Raw genomic sequence first — 18922 nt, 5'->3', positions numbered from 1 at the left:
TCATATCTCAACCTATTAGAATTGGTCTACCTTGTTTTTGTGCAGTATTTTGTTCTTAAACATTCCAAAGATGTATTTCCTATGTGTGAATGGTTCATTTTTCTCTGTGTTAGGTAGGTCTGTCAGTGCTTGTTGTATTCTGGAGGCCAGCCAAAGTCCCGTTGCTGTGGCCTCCTATGTGCCAGCTCAGCCTACGTACTGTAGCCATCTAGCTTATTATGTGCTTACTGTACTGTGTGCTGTCTGCCATGTTGCTGGTGGTGCTCCCTAACCATGCATGTGGCACCTCCACCCCTTCCAGATGGCAGCCCCAGTGGCGAGGAGGCTTTCCCAGGTAAGAGCTCTGTCCTCTCCCCAGCTTCTGTCTCTCTGACTGCTTCTAGCTGCAGCCCAGCTCAGTGCCACTGCTTCGTCTAGCTCTATATATCACCGTCTGTATGACACCTCTGTTTCTAGTACCTTATCAGAGATGAAGGACTTAAAGGCCAATGTGTTGTCACATGTTATTGTCTCACATTATATGAAGGAGTTGCAGCAGCAGTTTAAGGGTCTCAGGATGCTTTCAATGCAGAAGAGTACATAGTGTGTGTTACTGTGTGTGTGTGTGTGTTACTGTTTTTGTTACTGCGTGTCTGGCCCAGGGGAGTGGAGCGAGGCCCTGTACCCTCTCCTCACCACGCTGACCGAGTGTGTGGCTATGATGAGTGACAAGGCTAAGAGCTCCATGGTGTTCCTGTTGATGCAGGACAGTGCTCCTACCATCGCCATGGACCTCTCCCTGCAGTACAGACGAGACGTGGTCTTCTGCCAGACGGTCAGCACAGGACACATCCACACATACTGACGTGCGCACACACGCAGATGCATACACGTGTGTGCATGTGCACCCATTTGCAAACACACATGTGCGCATACATACAGACACACAAGCAGTGAGGTATAATGTGTGTAAATAAATAATGTATGTGACGTTGAAGTGAATGTTGATTGTTAATATTAACTGAGTATACCAAAATTAGGAACAATTCCTAATATTGAGTTGCACCCCCCCCCTCCCACCCTTTGCCCTCATAAGTCTCAATTCGTCAGGGCATGGACTACAAGGTGTCAAAAGTGTTCAACAGGGATGCTGGCCCGTGTTGACTCCAACACTTCCCACAGTTGTCAAGTTGGCTGTATGGCATTTTAGTGGTGGACCATCCTTGATACACACGGGAAACTGTTGAATGTGAAAAACCCAGCAGCGTTGTAGTTCTTGACACACTCAAACCGGTGTGCCTGACACCTACTACCTTACCCCGTTCAAAGGCACTTCAGTGTTTTGTCTCGCCCATCCACCCTCTGTATGGCACACATACACAATCCATGTCCCAATGCTTAAAAATCCTTCTTTAACCTGTCTCCTCCCCTTCATCTACACGGATTGAATTGGATTTAACAAGTGATCAATAAGGGATCACTTCACTTTCACCTGGCCAGTGTCATGGAAAGAGCAGGTGTTCCTAATGTTTTGTATACTCAGTGTTTATGTTAATATCTGTCTCCAGCTCACTGCCCTCATCTGTGGCTTCATCATCAAGCTGAGGAACTGTCTCCGTGACGATGGCTTCCTCAGGCAGCTCTACACCATTGGCCTGCTGGCCCAGTTTGAGTCTCTGCTCAGCACCTACGGTAAAGTACACTCTCCTCTCTCATTCTCTCTCTCTGTTTAATGATTGTTCACTCTCTCACATACCTCCCACCTCCCAGGCGAGGAGCTGTCCATGTTGGAGGACATGTCGGTTGGCATCATGGACCTACGGAACGTTACCTTCAAGGTGACCCAGGCAACCTCCAGCTCCTCCCCCGACATGCTGCCGGTCATCACTGGCAACCGGGACGGCTTCAACGTCCGCATCCCGTTGCCGGAGACCATGTTTGACGCGTTGCCGAGGGAGATCCAGAACGGCATGCTGCTGCGCGTCCAGCCGGTGCTCTTTAACGTGGGAATCAACGAACAGCAGACGCTGGCAGAGAAGTGAGCGGGGGGGAAGGAATGATGGAGGGATGAAGTGGTGATGTCCCTGTATTGTTGACATGTCTCCTGTTTGTGACAGGTTTGGAGACACGTCTCTGCAGGAGATCATTAACCTAGAGAGTCTGGCCAGACTCAACTCCTACTATCAACAGTTCAAGGAGGTCCTACCTGAGGACTGTAAGTCACCATGAAGTAAATGGCCCTATATGGTCCTACCTGAAGTAAATGGCCCTATATGGAGAATATTGTTAAGATGTAACCTATAACACCCCTCTCTCCTGGTCTCAGGCCTGCCCAGGTCCCGTTCCCAGACGTGTCTACCAGAGCTGCTGAGGTTCCTGGGACAGAACGTCCACGCCAGGAAGAACAAGAACGTAGACATCCTGTGGCAGGCAGCAGAGGTAGGCCCATTTTTTTCGCTGCAGGTCCATTAATGAATTATTGGAGATGATCCTTTCGAGTCCAGTCCATTTCCTTCTGTATGGATGTTACTAATGAGGGTCCAGTCCATTTCCTTCTGTATGGATGTTACTAATGAGGGTCCAGTCCATTTCCTTCTGTATGGATGTTACTAATGAGGGTCCAGTCAATTTCCTTCTGTATGGATGTTACTAATGAGGGTCCAGTCCATTTCCTTCTGTATGGATGTTACTAATGAGGATCCAGTCAATTTCCTTCTGTATGGATGTTACTAATGAGGGTCCAGTCCATTTCCTTCTGTATGGATGTTACTAATGAGGGTCCAGTCCATTTCCTTCTGTATGGATGTTACTAATGAGGGTCCAGTCCATTTCCTTCTGTATGGATGTTACTAATGAGGGTCCAGAGCAGGCCTGAATAATAATTCTGTAGTGAGCAGCCTGCTGTCTATTATTTCCTGGTATCTCTCCTCCCCAGATCTGTCGTCGTCTGAACGGTGTGCGTTTCACCAGCTGTAAGAGTGCTAAGGACCGCACGGCCATGTCCGTCACCCTGGAGCAGTGTCTGATCCTACAGCACGAACATGGCATGGCCCCACAGGTCTTCTCCCAGGCCCTCGACTGCATGCGCAGGTAGGTGTCCAGCCCACTGCCTGAACTAAAAGGAAACGCACACATATTGCTCGCTCCATATGCTGGGATAGTGCCAACTACAAGGTCTCCTCTCCCCCATTTAAAAATAATAAAATATATAAAAGTTATATTTTAATTCTCTGTAATTCAGCATTGGTTCCTCACGCAGCATCTGCTTGACAGTCTGTCCAGACAGTTTGTGGAGAATGCTCCCCCATGATGACAGAGCTCGCTTTCCATACCCCCACATCATCCCCCTATCCAGCTCTCCTCCAACCCCATCCCCCTGTTCTCTGACACTGCTTGCTGAGAAGATGAGAAGGGCTAGATGAAGTGAAGGAGGGTAGAAGGAACAGAAACCTTGTGTAAGGATGTGACGACTCCCAGAACAGGAGCCCTGTAGAGTACAGTAGGTTATGTGAAAGATCTGTTGGGTAGTAATGCCATTCTGTCCTGCAGCTCCCTGCATGGTCTCTCACTCCTCTCTTCACCTGCCCACTTCCTGTTCCTATTTGGTATGGGGAATTTTAGGTGCATGTCTTGAGGCTGGCATACCCCCCCCCCCCCCCCCCCCCCCCCCACCTGCTATTCAGGAAGTGAATCCAAATTCAATGACTTAACTGAAATGAAATGGATTGGAGCACAACCCCCCCTACCCCCCCCCCCCCCCTCCCCATATCTGTTGTCTGTGGTATGAACATGGAGAATCATCACTGTCTTCTCTTCTTACCTCTTGATTGTTTCTTTCCTAAAGATGCAGAACATTTATCTTAATTTTCTCCTTTCTCTCTTTCTCTTCCTCTTTTATGACAATGTATTTGTCTAACGTTTCCCTTTTTTTTTGGAATGATTTCCTTTATCCATTTTTAATTTGGGGTGTTTCTTGTTTGGGATTTGTTTCTGGCTGAATGGGTCTTTTCACGTTCCATTCCACTGGCTGTGGCCCTAATGTTATCACACCCCACCTGCACCATCACTGGTATCTCTCTTTGTTATCCATGGCTGATCATGGCCACCACATATCATTCATATTGTGTATTACCATCTCCTCCACTCTTATTGGCCACTTCATCCCTGTCCCAATGCATGTGTCCATCCATCCATCCATCTATCCATCTATCCATCCATCCATCCATGCCACCTGTACTTTTTGGCCCCGGCTTCTCCTCCCTCCCCCTCTCCGCAGCATTGGGACCAGGGAGGGGGTCACCCAGAAGAACCTGAGTGGCCTGTTGCCTGTGCGGGATTTCAGGCTGGACCCCAGCCTGCTGTACTCCCTGCCCCTGCTGGCCCTCAGCCCCAACCTGCTGGTCGTCTGGCTGTTCCTCAGCGTCGCCTACTTCCTGGCCAAGCTCCGCTGCAGCTGAAGGCACAGCCCCTCTGCCACCCAGCCCCACCTACTCTCGACCTCTACTCACCTCTTCTCTCTGCCCGTTCCCCCCAGTGTGTCAGTCAGTCAGTCAGTCAGTCGGTCAGGAAGAAAGGCAAAAAGTTAGTTTGTCAGTCAAGATGGAAGACAGGGAGTCAGTCGCTCTGTCAGTCTGTCTGGAGCTCAGCCGGGAGAACCCTCTGATTGGCCGAGGGCAGACCGTGTGTACCTGACTGGACTTTATGTGCGTCACTCGGCTAAACTGCCAGCTGTTCCACCTAATGGGCAGCGAGCACTCCTCCTGCCCTGCTCTCTGTCCTAACCAATCCAGTCAGAGCAGGAGGCTGGTCTAAAGGTCTATGTGCAGTACTGTATGAGACTGTTACTGTCAATGTCCTGACATATTTCTCAGTTTAACACCCATTGTTTTACAACAATCAAAAACAGAGTATGGAGAGAAACTTTGTGAAATATAGCCGGTAAGAAGTTTTAGCTGAATTTAATGGAAGTTTTGTCCCAGTTGTCCTTGAGTATTTATAATGCCGCTTCCCAACTCATGACATGACTATAACCATGCTATTATGATGATATGATGCCATGGATCCTTTGGTTTTGCACAGAGCTTATTTTCAGTCATGCAAATGTTCTGGCTTGCTTGACGTTTACGTCTTCCATAAGGTTTGCATACAGCATAAGCCAAGGGATGGCTTGGCCATGCAATATCAAGCTGATGTTGTTTTGATCTGGTGGCCATTTTGTTGTTGTTCCTCAGGCCTTCCTACTCTTACAGCAGGAGAGACTTGTGTCCACTTTCACTTTAAGCCAATGCACTTTTGTATCAACGTTGTCATCTTAATGAAGGTTATCCGCTTGTCTTGCCAATTGACACAGTTTCATCTTGGTCGGAGCAATTTGAATTGGCCAATTCTGGGAATGTATGATATTTCAGGGGAGCTTTGTTGGCTTGTTTGATTATGCAGTGTAGTTTTTCCAAAGTGTTTATTTTTTAGTTGATATAAGATTTCATGTCTGTACCAAGTTTCCTATTTACTATAGAGTTTGTATATATGAATTGGTTCTTTGTTTGAGAACCTATATGGGTTGCAGTTCTAGGGAAATGACAGAGAAGATGAAAAGAATGTACATGGGCGAACCTCAAATGGCTCCCTACCACCAAATGATGCACTACCTCTGACCAGTAGTGCACTAAATATAGGGGATGATTTGAGACACAGCCCATGCTTGTTGTGCCAAATGTTTTAGCCAGGTCTCAGATGGTAGATACAGGTCTTGGATCTGTATTCCAGGTCAAAGTATTACTTCCAGATCTCCCAGCAGCCCAAATCCATCCCGCTTCCACAGAGAAGTGCCCTAGAAAGGGAGATTTGATATCAGACTCTTTGGGTTACTTCCAAGCCTTGCACTCTGGACTTCCTGGTCTCTGCCGAGAGAGTCCACGCACCATTATCATATACAGTAGTTGCTATCTAGTCCCATAAAAACATGATTAGCCATGTAATGGTATATGCACTCATTAATATGTAGACTAATGGTATTATCGTTTTCCAGCCCCATAGCCTCTCTCCGTTTGAATCAGTATAATACCTGTCTTCAGTGCTGTGTTACGTCCCAAGACGGCCACACTCAATCCAATCTAAAGTGACCTATTAAAGAAATGGACCATCCGTCCCAAAATAGCCTCCCCTGTGAGATTGTCACGCTTGTCTTACATCCCCTCCACCCCTCATTTCCAACTCCTCGACCCCCACAATGGAAAACTGGAGGGATTATTTTGTCCTTGTTGGTTGAGCTTTATGCAAGCTTCTTAAAGGCCTCTCACCTGTGTGACTGGTATGAGAGCTAGGCTGGGTTTAATGGTGTATTTATGTTAGTTCATTGGTTTGGTTTTGAATATTCAGAGGTTTATTATTTTTACTGATTTTGTGCAATGTTACTGTTTTACATTATCAACAAATACGTACATGCAGTATTTATTTCTCAGTATTCTACAGTATTTACTTTTTCAATCTTGTAAATCCATATTGTAAATAATAGAAATGTATAAAATCAGATCATCTATTGATAAGTATGCTGGTGTAGAACTACCTCTATTGTCCCATGAAAACACCATCTGACTGAAAGCCAGGGGAGAGAGCCGAGGGACGGAGAGTCGAGGGACAGCCAGGGGAGAGAGCCGAGGGACAGCCAGGGGAGAGAGCCGAGGGACAGCCAGGGGGGAGAGCCGAGGGACAGCCAGGGGAGAGAGCCGAGGGACGGAGAGCCGAGGGACAGCCAGGGGAGAGAGCCGAGGGACAGCCAGGGGAGAGAGCCGAGGGACAGCCAGGGGAGAGAGCCGAGGGACAGCCAGGGGAGAGAGCCGAGGGACAGCCAGGGGAGAGAGCCGAGGGACGGAGAGTCGAGGGACAGCCAGGGGAGAGAGTCGAGGGACAGCCAGGGGAGAGAGCCGAGGGACAGCCAGGGGAGAGAGCCGAGGGACAGCCAGGGGAGAGAGCCGAGGGACAGCCAGGGGAGAGAGCCGAGGGACAGCCAGGGGAGAGAGCCGAGGGACAGCCAGGGGAGAGAGCCGAGGGACAGCCAGGGGAGAGAGCCGAGGGACAGCCAGGGGGGAGAGCCGAGGGACAGCCAGGGGAGAGAGCCGAGGGACAGCCAGGGGAGAGAGCCGAGGGACAGCCAGGGGAGAGAGCCGAGGGACAGCCAGGGGAGAGAGCCGAGGGACAGCCAGGGGAGAGAGCCGAGGGACAGCCAGGGGAGAGAGCCGAGGGACAGCCAGGGGAGAGAGCCGAGGGACAGCCAGGGGAGAGAGCCGAGGGACAGCCAGGGGAAAATGTGCTCCATGAGAACAGCACCCAAGTTCTGTCCCAAATGGCACACTATTCCCTACGTAGTGCCCTATAGGTCCTGGTCAAAGTGGTGTACTATATAGGGAATAGGGCTCTGTTTAAGACGCAATCCCAGTATGTACAATGTTAGGATGGCGTTTGCCTCAACCAAATGTGAAATAGCTCGCCCTGCTGGTTGGTAATGATACTACAGAAGCTTGTCACCCAGTAAGTCCTATGAACAGATTTGGATTGCTCCGTTCTGGGGATACATGCAATTAGGAGCCCATTCTAAAGTTGTAGAGAATTGCAGAATATGCTGGTGGCAGTTGGTTCTGCTGGTGTATTTAATTCTGATGAAGAAACCACTGCGTTAAACATGTTGTAACCATAGTGATGCTAAATCCAGGAATATTCCAACTAAAACCCAAGTTCTTGACTCAATTCTCAAGTTTTAATTTTCTGTTTCTCTTGAATTCCTTAGTGCTTTTGACTATAGAGAATATATTTATATTGCGTTGCATTATATTTTCATGCTTGTATGTCTAAATGCTCACGTTTGCTAAATATATTTTTATTTTTTTACCTTTATTTAACCAGGCAAGTCAGTTAAGAACAAATTCTTATTTTCAATGACGGCCTGGGAACAGTGGGTTAACTGCCTGTTCAGGGGCAGAACGACAGATTTGTACCTTGTCAGCTCGGGGGTTTGAACTCACAACCTTCCGGTTACTAGTCCAACGCTCTAACCACTAGGCTACCCTGCCACTAGGCTACCCTGGAAAGTTTGATGTGATTACATCATCGTCATGCAGGTGTCACTTTATAATGAGAGGGAGAAATTCTAGTTGCTGTTCCAGATATCATTGTATTAACCCTTGTCTGGTACTTTGCCAAGTTCCAACCCAATATCAGGGTTGCTTGGATAACCATTTATGAGTATGCTCTGAAATACTATCCTTTCTCCCCTTCTCTCTGAAGTAGTATGCGTTTCTCCCTTTCTCTCTAATGCTTCTCTCTGAAATAGACTTTTCTGTCTTTCTGGTTCTCTATGAAATGGTATGTGTTTTTCCCTTTCTCTGGTTCTCTCTGAAATAGACTTTTCTCCCTTTCTGGTTCTCTATGAAATGGTATGCGTTTCTCCCAGTCTCTCTGAAATTGTTTGCGTTTCTCCCTTTCTCTCTGAAATGGTATGCCTTTCTCCCTTTCTCTCTGAAATAGTTTGCCTTTCTCTCTGAAATAGCATGCCTTTCTCCCTTTCTCTCTGAAATCGTTTGCGTTTCTCCCTTTCTCTCTGCTTCTCTCTGAAATAGTAGACTTTTCTCCCGTTCTCTCTAATGCTTCTCTCTGGAAAGTGCAATAGCAGTCAATTAGTCAGCAGCCCAAAGAATCAGCTTTAATGTTGTTATATAATAAAGGTCATGCCAAATGTATCAGAGGAGAAGGTGTATACTTCACTATAGAGTATTTGAATAGTTGTTTGTTTTCACAGGAATGGAACTGTTGCATTGAAATTAGAATGTAGAACATTTAAGTCTGTGCGTTTTGCTATTGCTCTTGTTTCACTTTATCTGTGGTGCTCGTAACTCTATCTAGAAAGCAGGTCTTCTGTACACAGTATTAGAGTTCTGTACCGCTCCCTCCAACAACATCCCGATATTTCCCAGGACAATCTGTCCGTTCGCTTTAGCTGTTGCCCCCATGTTTCTTTGACAGTGGCGTCAATGTGTTGGTTGGTTTTTGGGTTTCTCATTGTCTTTTAACACAAGCCCTTTTTTGTTTTGTTTTCTTCACTTTGCTGTCATCCTCTCTCTCTGTGCTTGCCCCCCCTCCCCTCCTCCTCCTTTTTCCCAGTGAGGGCTGCAGACGGGAGAATACCATGAAGAACGTGGGATGTCGCAAGTATGCTTTTAACTGTCTGCAGCTCAAGGCCTTCCCCAAACATTACAGGCCCCCCGACGGAACGTTTGGGAAGGTTGACACTTGATTTGGATCATAATCTATTCTATTGTAATAGGGACAGCAACAACAATGGCAGCATAAAAAAAATGAATCAATGGTTAGATGGTCTTCAACCTACGGTAGTTGCGGAGGTCCTGTGGTAAATGCCTGTGCACTGAATCAATGCATATTTTCCATTTCAAAGAAGAATAGCAAAAACTATGGAATGGGGAAAATGCCAAACCACTACTGGTTGAGAAACGATATACCATTTATTCAGACCTCACATGCATACCTTTCTAGATTGTTCTGAAGTTGTAGATAAGTCAGGTGGGACTAGTGACAACACTGTCTGGTTACATCACATTTTTAGAGTAGTCAAGATACAGCAAGGAGGTCGTTTTCCTGAAAAGACGGTCACTGATTCTTTACCATTATACACAGTGATGACTTTTAGTTCTTTTCAGAGCCTCAGGCCATCTATAGGTCACCAAACGTTCATCCTGGGACGATGCTACTTCATGCTGACTATGTTCAAAGTCGTGTCTCTCAACCCATAGTTAACATGTAAACTGGGATTCGTACATTTGGTTGGCATCATTGGCCAGAGCCTATGCATTTCAGAGTTCTTATTTAGGTAGTGTTTTACGTATGGACTACACATTGTGGAAGTCAAGCTAGTCTGATGGACTTGATGAAGGATTCCTTCCCCACGTGGATTTAGCAGTAATCTAATCCTGTAGAGCAGGGGATCTTTCAATGGTTTCAGCTCCAGAACTGAATAAGAAATTGACCATCCTCCTGTGACCCAAATGGTTCACCAGTGACCCAAATGAAGACGAAATAGTGCGTGATTAGAGATGTATTCTCATAACTCACGACCCACCTCTTGCATGCCCAGGGCCCACTTTGGAACCCGACCCATAGTTTAAGAAACCCTGTAGAGAGACGTCCCACCGACTGCAATGGCAACCCAAGACCAACCAGTGCTTTCAGTGTCTGACGCGTATGTCCTGTTTCCCTTTTCATATCTGTAAAGCCTGCGTTTAACTTCTTTGCCAAATGAAGGGTTGTGATTGTGAATGGATTTAGCTGTGTGGCATTATCTGGCAGCTCACTGTGAAGTCTTAGCACTGTCTTAAAGGGATAGTTTGGGATTTTGGCACGAGTTCACCCGGGAGTCGGGTGAAGTTAGCTGGAGTTTCGCGAGCCAATGCTAACTAGCTTAGCACAAAGAGGGCCTCATTGCCAAAATCCTGAACTATTCCTTTAAGACTTAGAGGAATATGGAAAAAGCTATGAATGTTCTAGAAAGATCCACTTCCCTCTTTTTCCAAGTTAATTTCTGGAAAAGGTTGGGTTTGAGGGTAGCAAATGAAACATAACACATTATAAGATTGACTTGTAAAGGAAATCGAGTAGATTACTTAAAATAAAGGCCAGTAGGAAACCATTTAAATACCCAAGAAGCACTTTTCTTTAAAATCATTTTCTGCATTTGTTGCACTGTTATTTTAGGATTGTCTTGTTGGCAGGCGTTGTTGACCAGGGTAAAATAGTCAGTAGAATGTTATTGGTATGGGAGTTACATTGTACGTTAATCTGGAAACTGTGCTGCTCAACAACAACAGATTTGTCATGTCTATTTTCACCACCGAGCGGCAATGTTGACTTTCTGTTTTGCAACATTTAATGAGATTGCAATTTGATACACAATTGAGCCAGAGGAGACTTGACCCTACAAATGAGTCATATGTGTGTGTGTGTGTATGTAGCAAAGCTTCACATATGTTTGCTTTTCAACAGGCACTTCTGTACTGCACACGACCCATAAACTCAACTGAGATGCAGTTTGTGTACATTTATTGTATTGTTTACTCTAGTGTCTTTCATGCTCATAAATATTTTTAGTATTATTGGAAACATATTTTACTATCTGCAGACTTTATTTTGCATTTATGTACTATACTATAGGGTATAATTCAATAAGTGTTGGGATTGGATTTGTATTTCTTTCTATTGTAATGAGCATATCTTGTATCCTGCACAAAGAGGATATCTGTATAGGCCTGACTGTTGCTTTAGATGAAGCTTTCATCAATATCTGACGCTAATAAAATAATGTTCAACGTCTTTGTTTTTGTCTTTGTAATGGAAGACTTGAAAGTTTACATCAAGATGTTGGGTGTTGGAATGTTCCGTTCTTCTCATTGCTGCAATTCATTGTATTCCAGAATCTTCTCTGGGTGACTCCAGCTAGAGTGAAATGTCATCCAGCCAGGTCACAGCCACAGTAAAACAAAAGACCTTGTGTCTGTTTACTAGGATTTTTTTTTTGTTCTCTGCAAGATGCCACTTGTTATACAGTAGCAAAGCTGTAGAGATATGAAGCCAGTTATAATGTCTGTGGTGTGATCCAAAGACGTACTCATAGTCACAACTAGAAAGAAACCAGGTTCAACACATTTTGATTCCTAAAATACAGTGCTACTTGAAGACAATGGCAGCCCCATTGGCATACGGCACACTATGGAGATCAGCGTCTCGTTTCCAGAGGTGGAGGTAATTGGGTTTATTTTTATTTAATCATTAATATTTGACACACTTTATTTTGACTAAAACATCTCTGGAATATATACATATTTTCCTCCACTGTTCAGGATATGTCCAAAGATTTGGTGTTTTAATACGTTTGACTGAGTTAGGAAAATGTTTTGGAGAACTACACAGTCTGCTACGAATACAGCCTTGGCATTCATGTGGTCTATTACTCTCGATCACACTCCAGTCCAAACGGTGGCAGTAATGCACTCAACATCTGGTTTGCACACTGAAGAACGAACAAAAAGGGGGGAATAAGAAGAACTCTATAGTAGTGGCTGCGGTTACGGGAACGGACGTCTTTATTTCGCGCAGAGCAATGGCTTCTCTTAATGTTGGGTCGACATACTCAAATTATACAGACTTTAATAATGCGCTCACCGCATTCGAAAATGAGAATTTTGTCCAGTTTTACCGCCGCGACGCAAGAACAATTGAAAAAGTCAAACGGCTGGACAATAATTAAGACTAGACAAAACTAGAGCCTGCAGAAATTGTATTTTGGAGTGGTGTCAAAAAAGCAGAGCATCTCTGTATTGCGGCTAGACCTCTCCCCATCTTTATAACTATTGAATCTATATTTTTGACCATGACAGTTTACAATCTAAGGTAACTCCAAGTAATTTAGTCTCAACTTGTTCAACAGCCACACCATTCATTACCAGATTCAGCTGAGGTCTAGCTGAGGTCTAGCACTTAATGAATACAGTGCTCTTAGTTTGAGATATTGAGGACCAGTTTATAACGAGGTCTAGTGCTTTGTTGCCAAGGTGTTAAGGGCATTTTTTGTCCCTTCATAGTAGATGTCTGGATTGACTCAGTGTTGTTTCTGTCTAGGTGTGCCTGGTAGCTATGGCCCGTTGACCAACCTGGCCCTTGCAGTGAAGATTGACCCCACCCTCCCTCAGAAACTCAAAGGTCTCTTCATCATGGGAGGCAACACTGACTGTAAGGGCTTTGTCTATAATGCAATTTACATAGGCCTAGGGACTTGTTATCAACATACTTTGTCATACAGTCAATTGACCTGGTAGGATGTTACGTTATTATTTATATAATTTCATATGTTTCTTGGATATTGTTATTTGTGTGTGCAGAGTTCAACTTTGCTGCCGACCCGGAGGCTGCTTACATCGTCCTGAACCGCTTCTTCTGTCCAACCTACATCGCTACCTGTGAGTTCTGCTGTGAGAACAAGCTACCATGGGTAAGACCACAGGTTCTGGTCATCTACCTTTTCAGACTAAGCATTGGTCCAGCTCTCACATCAGAGCAGATGGGAGGAAATGAGACAAGGAGAGGTGGCCACTTTTAATTATTGAGATGCAGCCACTGGCTTACTTAGACAATTCATTACTATCAAAATATCTCTTGCAGCCTTTTTACAAAGATATTACATTTTGTTTGAGCAAATTGATTAGTCTTTTCTCCAAACCCAATTATCCAATCCGTCTCTAATCTGCACCCTGCAGTCATTCTGTGACAACTGGCTGGCCCGGGACTCGGACAAGGCCCGGGACTCAGACAAGGCCCGCTTCGTGAAGAGCATCTTCAAACACACCGTGGCCACTTGTGCTCGCTACCAACGGGAGATGACTGCTGGCCCGGGTTTTGTCGTGCGACTCGTACGCCATGGCGGCAGCCATCAATGACGGTTTCGTGTGGGTGTCAGCCGGTGGCGGTTACGGTGGAGCTTCAGGGGACCTACACCCGGGGCATGATGGTCCTGGAGAAGGAGCACCAAGTTGTCATCATGAGGACAGTGGACCTGGAGAGCTTCAAGGAGATGTTGATGGACTCCCTGAAGTAATAAGGGAACTACACCTATACCGCTGTCCCATATTTCTTTCAATTGTTTATTTTTACAAAATTATAGGGGAGGGCTCAAATTCCACTCTTCGTAAAGATCTTGATAAGAGGGAGACAGTTTGAGGTGGTGGATGTGTCTGTTTTGACTTACCATTATGTTCTGAATCACCATTTTACTTTATCAGGAAATAAATATTTTACAGTTGTCTTACTATATATATATATATATATTATGAGGTCAACAGCAAATGTCCATGAGTGATATCAGTTGTTTTAGATTGCATTTCTTTCCTGTTAATGAAAAGGGGGATGAAGTAAAGCCTCTTTATTGAAAGTGCCCAGGAATGTACTCAGAGAAACGCCCCTTAGTCCAATTGAAATACAAATTCACCACTTTTCATTACTTCTTTCTCTTCAATAAACAAGCTTTTCAGTACGTCATGTTTAAAATAAAAAATAAAAACAAACCACAATTTGTATCTTACAGCCAAAGTATTATTTACAAAGTATACAAAACTGCATCACCCCATCCAATCACATTCCAGAATGAAAACATTGTCCATGAGTCCTCAGAGCCACCTGACTGTCTGTGGGCTCTGGTCCTGACTAGTGTCTACTGGACGCGGTACTTGTAGAACCAGCAGAGGCCCTTGGTGAAGTTCCATCCCAGGGAGAGAGAGAGGATGTAGAGGAGAACTAGCAGGGCGAAGGGGTAGAGCAGAACCACTGTGTTCTGCAGTTGGGGCAATGCTGAGGAGGGACAGCGAGAGAGGAACCGGGGTAAATATACAGTTGGTAGACGTAACCATTGTTAGAGAGTCTGATGGTTTCACCCCCTTAAAGGTGAATAAAACCACAGAACAAATAAATGTGTAGCATCCGCTTGTCATTTCCACTCACTACCAAATATGGCAGTGAGAGGAAGCGGCAGGTAGCCTAGTGGTTACGAGCATTGGGACAGTAACCGAAAGGGCCCTGGTTTGAATCCCTGAGCCGATTAGGTGGGGGAAATCTGTCTATGCCCTTGAGCAAGGCACTTAACCCTAATTGCCCCTGTAATAGCATCTGCTAAATGACTGGAATGTAAACTAAAGCCCAGTGGCCAGCAGAGGAAGGATGACTGACATTCTGCAAGTTTTTAAACATTTGATCTCAATACAGTTTTCTGTTCCCAAAATGAGAATCTTATGAACAGAGTGGACTAAGTCTTGTAGACTTTACCCTTTGCCAAAGTCGTAAAAAAACACATTGTTTAGGAGTGCAAAGGCGAATTGAGTTATAGCACATGGACACTTAAGAGTAGGTTTGCAAGAACGGGCCAATAGGATCTCGCTAGCTCGTGCTTGGCTATGCCCACCTCCTTGCTTGTTCTGCCCACTATGACTCATTTGTTCCCATTGGAAACGACAGGCTGTGGTCTATCTTGGTTAAATTATAAAAACATCTCTGATAAAACTGTTATAGGGGGCCTCACCGTTGTATCCCAGGAATGTAATGTATAGGTAGTAGCTGATGGCTGTCAGCCACAGACTGTTCCCTACAAAGTACCCCAGGAACCAGTCTGAGTTTATCACTACGATATCTGAAACAAACAGCAGAGATCAGACACCGTTACAACAAATAACACCGTAACATGTTAGAAATGTGTAATAACAAGTCTGCACTCACGGTTTATAAAGAAGAGCTGTAGGAAGTGCAGGATGACAAGCAGGGGGTAGAAGGCATTGAGATGCACATCGAATGCGTAGCCCCACTCTACATCATAGTCCTTACTGGGCGGCTTCAGCAGGTACTTATTGGTGATGAACCTGGGGATACAGCACGGACAGGAAAGGGCCTTTAGAAGAGCATGGGGAAGGACCAACATTTGCACAGCCCGAAGACAACCTCTACCCTGTATCTGAAGGGACCAGATAGACATACACACAATATGATGCTTCCAGCCATTCCATCTAGCTCTTTCTGTAAATCTCTACTCACCACATGAGTGTGGAGATGAGCAGGCCCACGCCGATGCAGTCTATGAACACCACCCACAGCAGCAGCTTCAGAGTCTCCACAAAGCCCATGTCCAGCACCAGCCCAAAGCCCACTGTGGACACTACACACAGAGGACGAGAGACCGGTGTCAACCACAGCCACAGGACAAAAGCAGAAAGATGTTATTTATTAGGATCCCAATTAGCTGCTGGAAAAGCATGAGCTCCTCTTCCTGGGGTCCACATAAAACATGGCATAATGCATAGTTAAGGACTGAAATACATGCATTTAAAATGACACAGCATACATATCAGTACATATAATATCTAGGTCTAATACATAGTACATTGCAAGTTGCAATACAAGATATATAAAATGGCTGTCTCTCTTCGCAGTAAGGTGTGCTATTATTATTTTAAACTGGTTTTATTTCTAGCTTGAGTTACATGGGGTGGCAGAGAGTTCCATGTCGTCATGGCTCTATTTAATACTGTGTGTTTCCCAGCCTCTGTTCTGGACCTGGGGACTGTGAAGAGACCTCTGTTTGCATGTCTTGTGTTGTACCGGTTAGTGTCCGAACTGTGTAACAACTGCTTGAACAGACAGTTTGGTACCTTCAACACATCAATATCTCACACAAAGACCAATAGTGATGCAGTCAATCTCTCCTCAACTTTGAGAAAGGAGAGACTGACATGCATGTTACTGACACTTTCCCTCCAAGTGAGATACGGCCTGCTTTGTTCTGGGCCAACTGCAATTTACCCATGTCCTTCTTTGCCACAACTGGGCAGTAGTCCAGGTGCTCCAAAACTAGAGCCTGTAGGACCAGTCTGGATGACAGATGTCAAAAGGCTGAGCAACGCCCTATCACGGACAGACTTCTTCCCATTTAAGCAACCATCTAGTCTATATGTTTTGACCATGACAGCTTGCTATCTAGGGTTACACCCGGCAGTTTCATCTCCTCAACTTGCTCAATAGCCACATCATTCAATAATAGATCTAAACGAGGTTTAGCATTGAGCGAGTGATTTGTCCCAAAAATTATGCTCTTCGTTTGAGATATTTAGCATCAGCCTATTGCTAGTTACCCGTTGTAAAACTGTCTGGAGCTCTGTGTTGTGTCTGTTATTTATTTTACTGTATAAGTCTAACAAAAACAGCTCCCAATCTTCTTACTATCAATTTCTTTCAGTCATTCATCATTTTTTTAAATGTATTATTAGAACGACAGATTTTTACCTCGTCAGCTCGGGGATTCGATCTTGCAACCTTCCGGTTACTAGTCCAACCCTCTAACCACTAGGCTACCTGCCGAGCATTTGGAGTAACTGATCATCAAAACATTTGAGACTACACAGTCTCATCACAAACTCTTTATGTCTCTGATCTGTTTTAATCACATGTGAGATGAGACCAATGGAAAGAGGGTCCCATAACCAGGCATTAATACTCCAAATGATACATTCATTCCTGTCTGATTGGTGGTTACATCCTATACAAGAAAGCCTTATTTTGAGTTTGTTAATGATTTCTGTTGCTGCTTCATTTCTAGTCAAAGCTTTAATAAGATGCTTTAAAGGTGCTTTGCTTTTTGTTGGGTTGTGCATATTTATACTTTCTCTAAATTGCAAAAAGTTATTTTAGTGGTCAAACTATTGCTACACAGTTCCCACTCCTTGTTTTTATAAAGCACACTTGTTCAGAAAGGGCAGGTGATTGTTAAAGATCGACTGCTGTGAAAAACACCCAAGATACTGACCACAGAGCCAGATGCTGAGTAACACCAGGAAGGCAGGGTCGTCTCTGGCCCACTGGTCCTTGGTCTGCTTCCTGTAGTGGAAGTTACGATAGACTCTCTGTGGGGAGGTGAACAGGTAGAGCATCTGCCACACGGCAAACTCAAAGTCCATGGCTTTGAAGTGCAGCAGCCTCCTCAGGTATTTGTAGCGCTTGGCGCCCGCTGTGTGGCGTGCCGCATCGCGGGCGCTCAGGCTTCCGTTCTGCGGCGAGGTGGTCGGTAACATAGTGCTGGGAAACACAGGAAGCATCACGATGACCAAATCAGAGCCATAGATATACAGAATTTGATTTACAGTGGAGGTGCAGTCTTCCCTTTCTCCCTGCATAGGCCTCACCTGGTGACACAGTACTGTCAGCTTATGTCAACATCCAAGAACCTGTACAATAATGACTTTTACCATGCAATTACATTAAGTCATTGCAACAGTCACATTGATTATTTCCTAAATGACCTTGTCCATCCTGTCAGTCTGTCTGCGGTAGTTTAGTTTGGACATCTTACTAGCTATCTGATATGTCTGTAACACACTCCAGCAGTCACGACAGATAGTGTGATATACTGTGCTCAGATTTTTGTTGACATGCCAGGCTAACAGACTAGTAGTAGCTAGCTAGATGGCTCTTGAAAGCTAACGTCAGCTGGCAAACTGTGGTTTTCCCTGCCAACAATATTGTTTAAACTAAAGTCAGTTGTGCCAGCGAATATCAAAACGTAAGACTAAACAAAGTGGCTAGCTATGGCTAGCTGACGTTAGGTCGGTGGCATAGACCCTTTGATTGACATGTAATTGGCTGGCCTTAGTAGCACCTTAGACAAGACTACAACAGAATGTATGGTTTAGTTGCAAACAGAGATAAGAATGTTGGAATAAACGTACCTACTAAACCTCCTATTTTTAGAAGAAAGTTCCTTTTCCTCAGTAAAAAATAGCTCTTCCGGACAACTGAACACGTAGAAACTTCCGGTAAGTGACCAAGAGGCGCTTAGACATTGCATCTTGGGAATTGTAGTCAAAACGAAATTAAACAAGCTTTGTTGTAGTACAATCTATCATAACATATCACCACTCCCTCTGACATAACCAAAATAATAGATATGGATTTTTGCATGTGTTTTAAAATTAAGCGGACAGTATAATGAATATGCGTGTGAAAGCAGTATAGCATAGGTGATTCAGAGTATTTATTAGTCACATGTACAGGGTTGCAGGTGTGAGTGAAAATCTTTGGCTTTGAGCTCCAACATGCAAGAAATGTCGATGAGTGGAGTACTGGGGGGCGGGGCGAATGTCCATAGATGGAGTAGCAGGGGGGAGCGGGGAGCGGGGTGCAGGTAGCTGACTAGTGGTGGCTATTCAGCAGTCTGATGGTCTGAGGGTAGAAACTATTGGCCAGTCTTTCAGTTTTTGCCATGATGCTCCTGTACTGCCCACTTCTGAGTGATTGAAGCAGGGAGAACAGGGCATGGCTTGGGTGGCTGGGCTCCCTGATGATCTTCTTGGCATTC

At 45.0% G+C, this 18922-nt stretch overlaps 2 protein-coding genes and 1 pseudogene across 15 annotated transcripts in view; 2 read left to right on the top strand and 1 right to left on the bottom strand.

Annotated features, from left to right (window-relative positions):
* Positions 1-11352, top strand: part of LOC110495689 (inositol polyphosphate-4-phosphatase type I A) — a 41356-nt gene extending 30004 nt beyond the window's left edge. For 4 of the 12 annotated variants that reach the window (XM_036952072.1, XM_036952064.1, XM_036952069.1 and 1 more), the window contains 8 exons: positions 302-334; positions 642-814; positions 1548-1671; positions 1750-2017; positions 2097-2194; positions 2306-2418; positions 2915-3069; positions 9133-11352. In XM_036952072.1, the coding sequence (XP_036807967.1) occupies positions 302-334; positions 642-814; positions 1548-1671; positions 1750-2017; positions 2097-2194; positions 2306-2418; positions 2915-3069; positions 9133-9265 (1097 nt within the window). In that variant the 3' untranslated portion in view covers positions 9266-11352. Of the gene's footprint in view, positions 1-301; positions 335-641; positions 815-1547; positions 1672-1749; positions 2018-2096; positions 2195-2305; positions 2419-2914; positions 3070-4255; positions 6686-9132 lie in introns of those variants that run through there. The other 8 variants (XM_036952060.1, XM_036952063.1, XM_036952062.1 and 5 more) reach the window with 5 other exon arrangements.
* Positions 11353-11719: 367 nt separating this feature from the next.
* Positions 11720-14096, top strand: LOC118941063 (annotated as a pseudogene). The gene is made up of 4 exons (XR_005037335.1): positions 11720-11781; positions 12729-12768; positions 12920-13027; positions 13293-14096. The product of XR_005037335.1 is annotated as an uncharacterized LOC118941063 (transcript).
* On the bottom strand, positions 13940-18450 carry LOC110495691 (unc-50 homolog (C. elegans)). Of its 2 annotated transcripts, none has more exons than XM_021571072.2 (6): positions 18294-18450; positions 17375-17643; positions 15610-15730; positions 15298-15437; positions 15104-15211; positions 13940-14379 (listed from the first exon to the last, which is right to left on the bottom strand). In XM_021571072.2, exons 1-6 carry the CDS (start codon positions 18410-18412, stop codon positions 14243-14245), a joined length of 894 nt encoding a protein of 297 aa, XP_021426747.2. In that variant the 5' UTR covers positions 18413-18450; the 3' UTR covers positions 13940-14242. The 2 variants fall into 2 exon arrangements, with proteins under 2 accessions (XP_021426747.2, XP_021426748.1); XM_021571073.2 differs by having other exon boundaries at positions 18298-18399.
* Positions 18451-18922: the final 472 nt, after the last annotated feature.

This window comes from Oncorhynchus mykiss, chromosome 18 (assembly GCF_013265735.2).
Source record: "Oncorhynchus mykiss isolate Arlee chromosome 18, USDA_OmykA_1.1, whole genome shotgun sequence".
Lineage (NCBI taxonomy): Eukaryota > Metazoa > Chordata > Actinopteri > Salmoniformes > Salmonidae > Oncorhynchus > Oncorhynchus mykiss.
This window is presented reverse-complemented; position numbering and strand designations above follow the sequence as displayed.

What these genes read in the sequence shown, in the direction of transcription:
- LOC110495691 (XM_021571072.2), bottom strand. Translation starts at nt 18,412, where the DNA reads ATGCAATGTCTAAGCGCCTCTTGGTCACTTACCGGAAGTTTCTACGTG. An exon ending in ACTCAGCATCTGGCTCTGTG is followed by an intron (nt 15,731 to 17,374) that starts GTCAGTATCTTG and finishes CTCTGTGTGTAG; the next exon opens with TGTCCACAGTGGGCTTTGGG. An exon ending in ACAGCTCTTCTTTATAAACC is followed by an intron (nt 15,212 to 15,297) that starts GTGAGTGCAGAC and finishes TGTTTGTTTCAG; the next exon opens with ATATCGTAGTGATAAACTCA.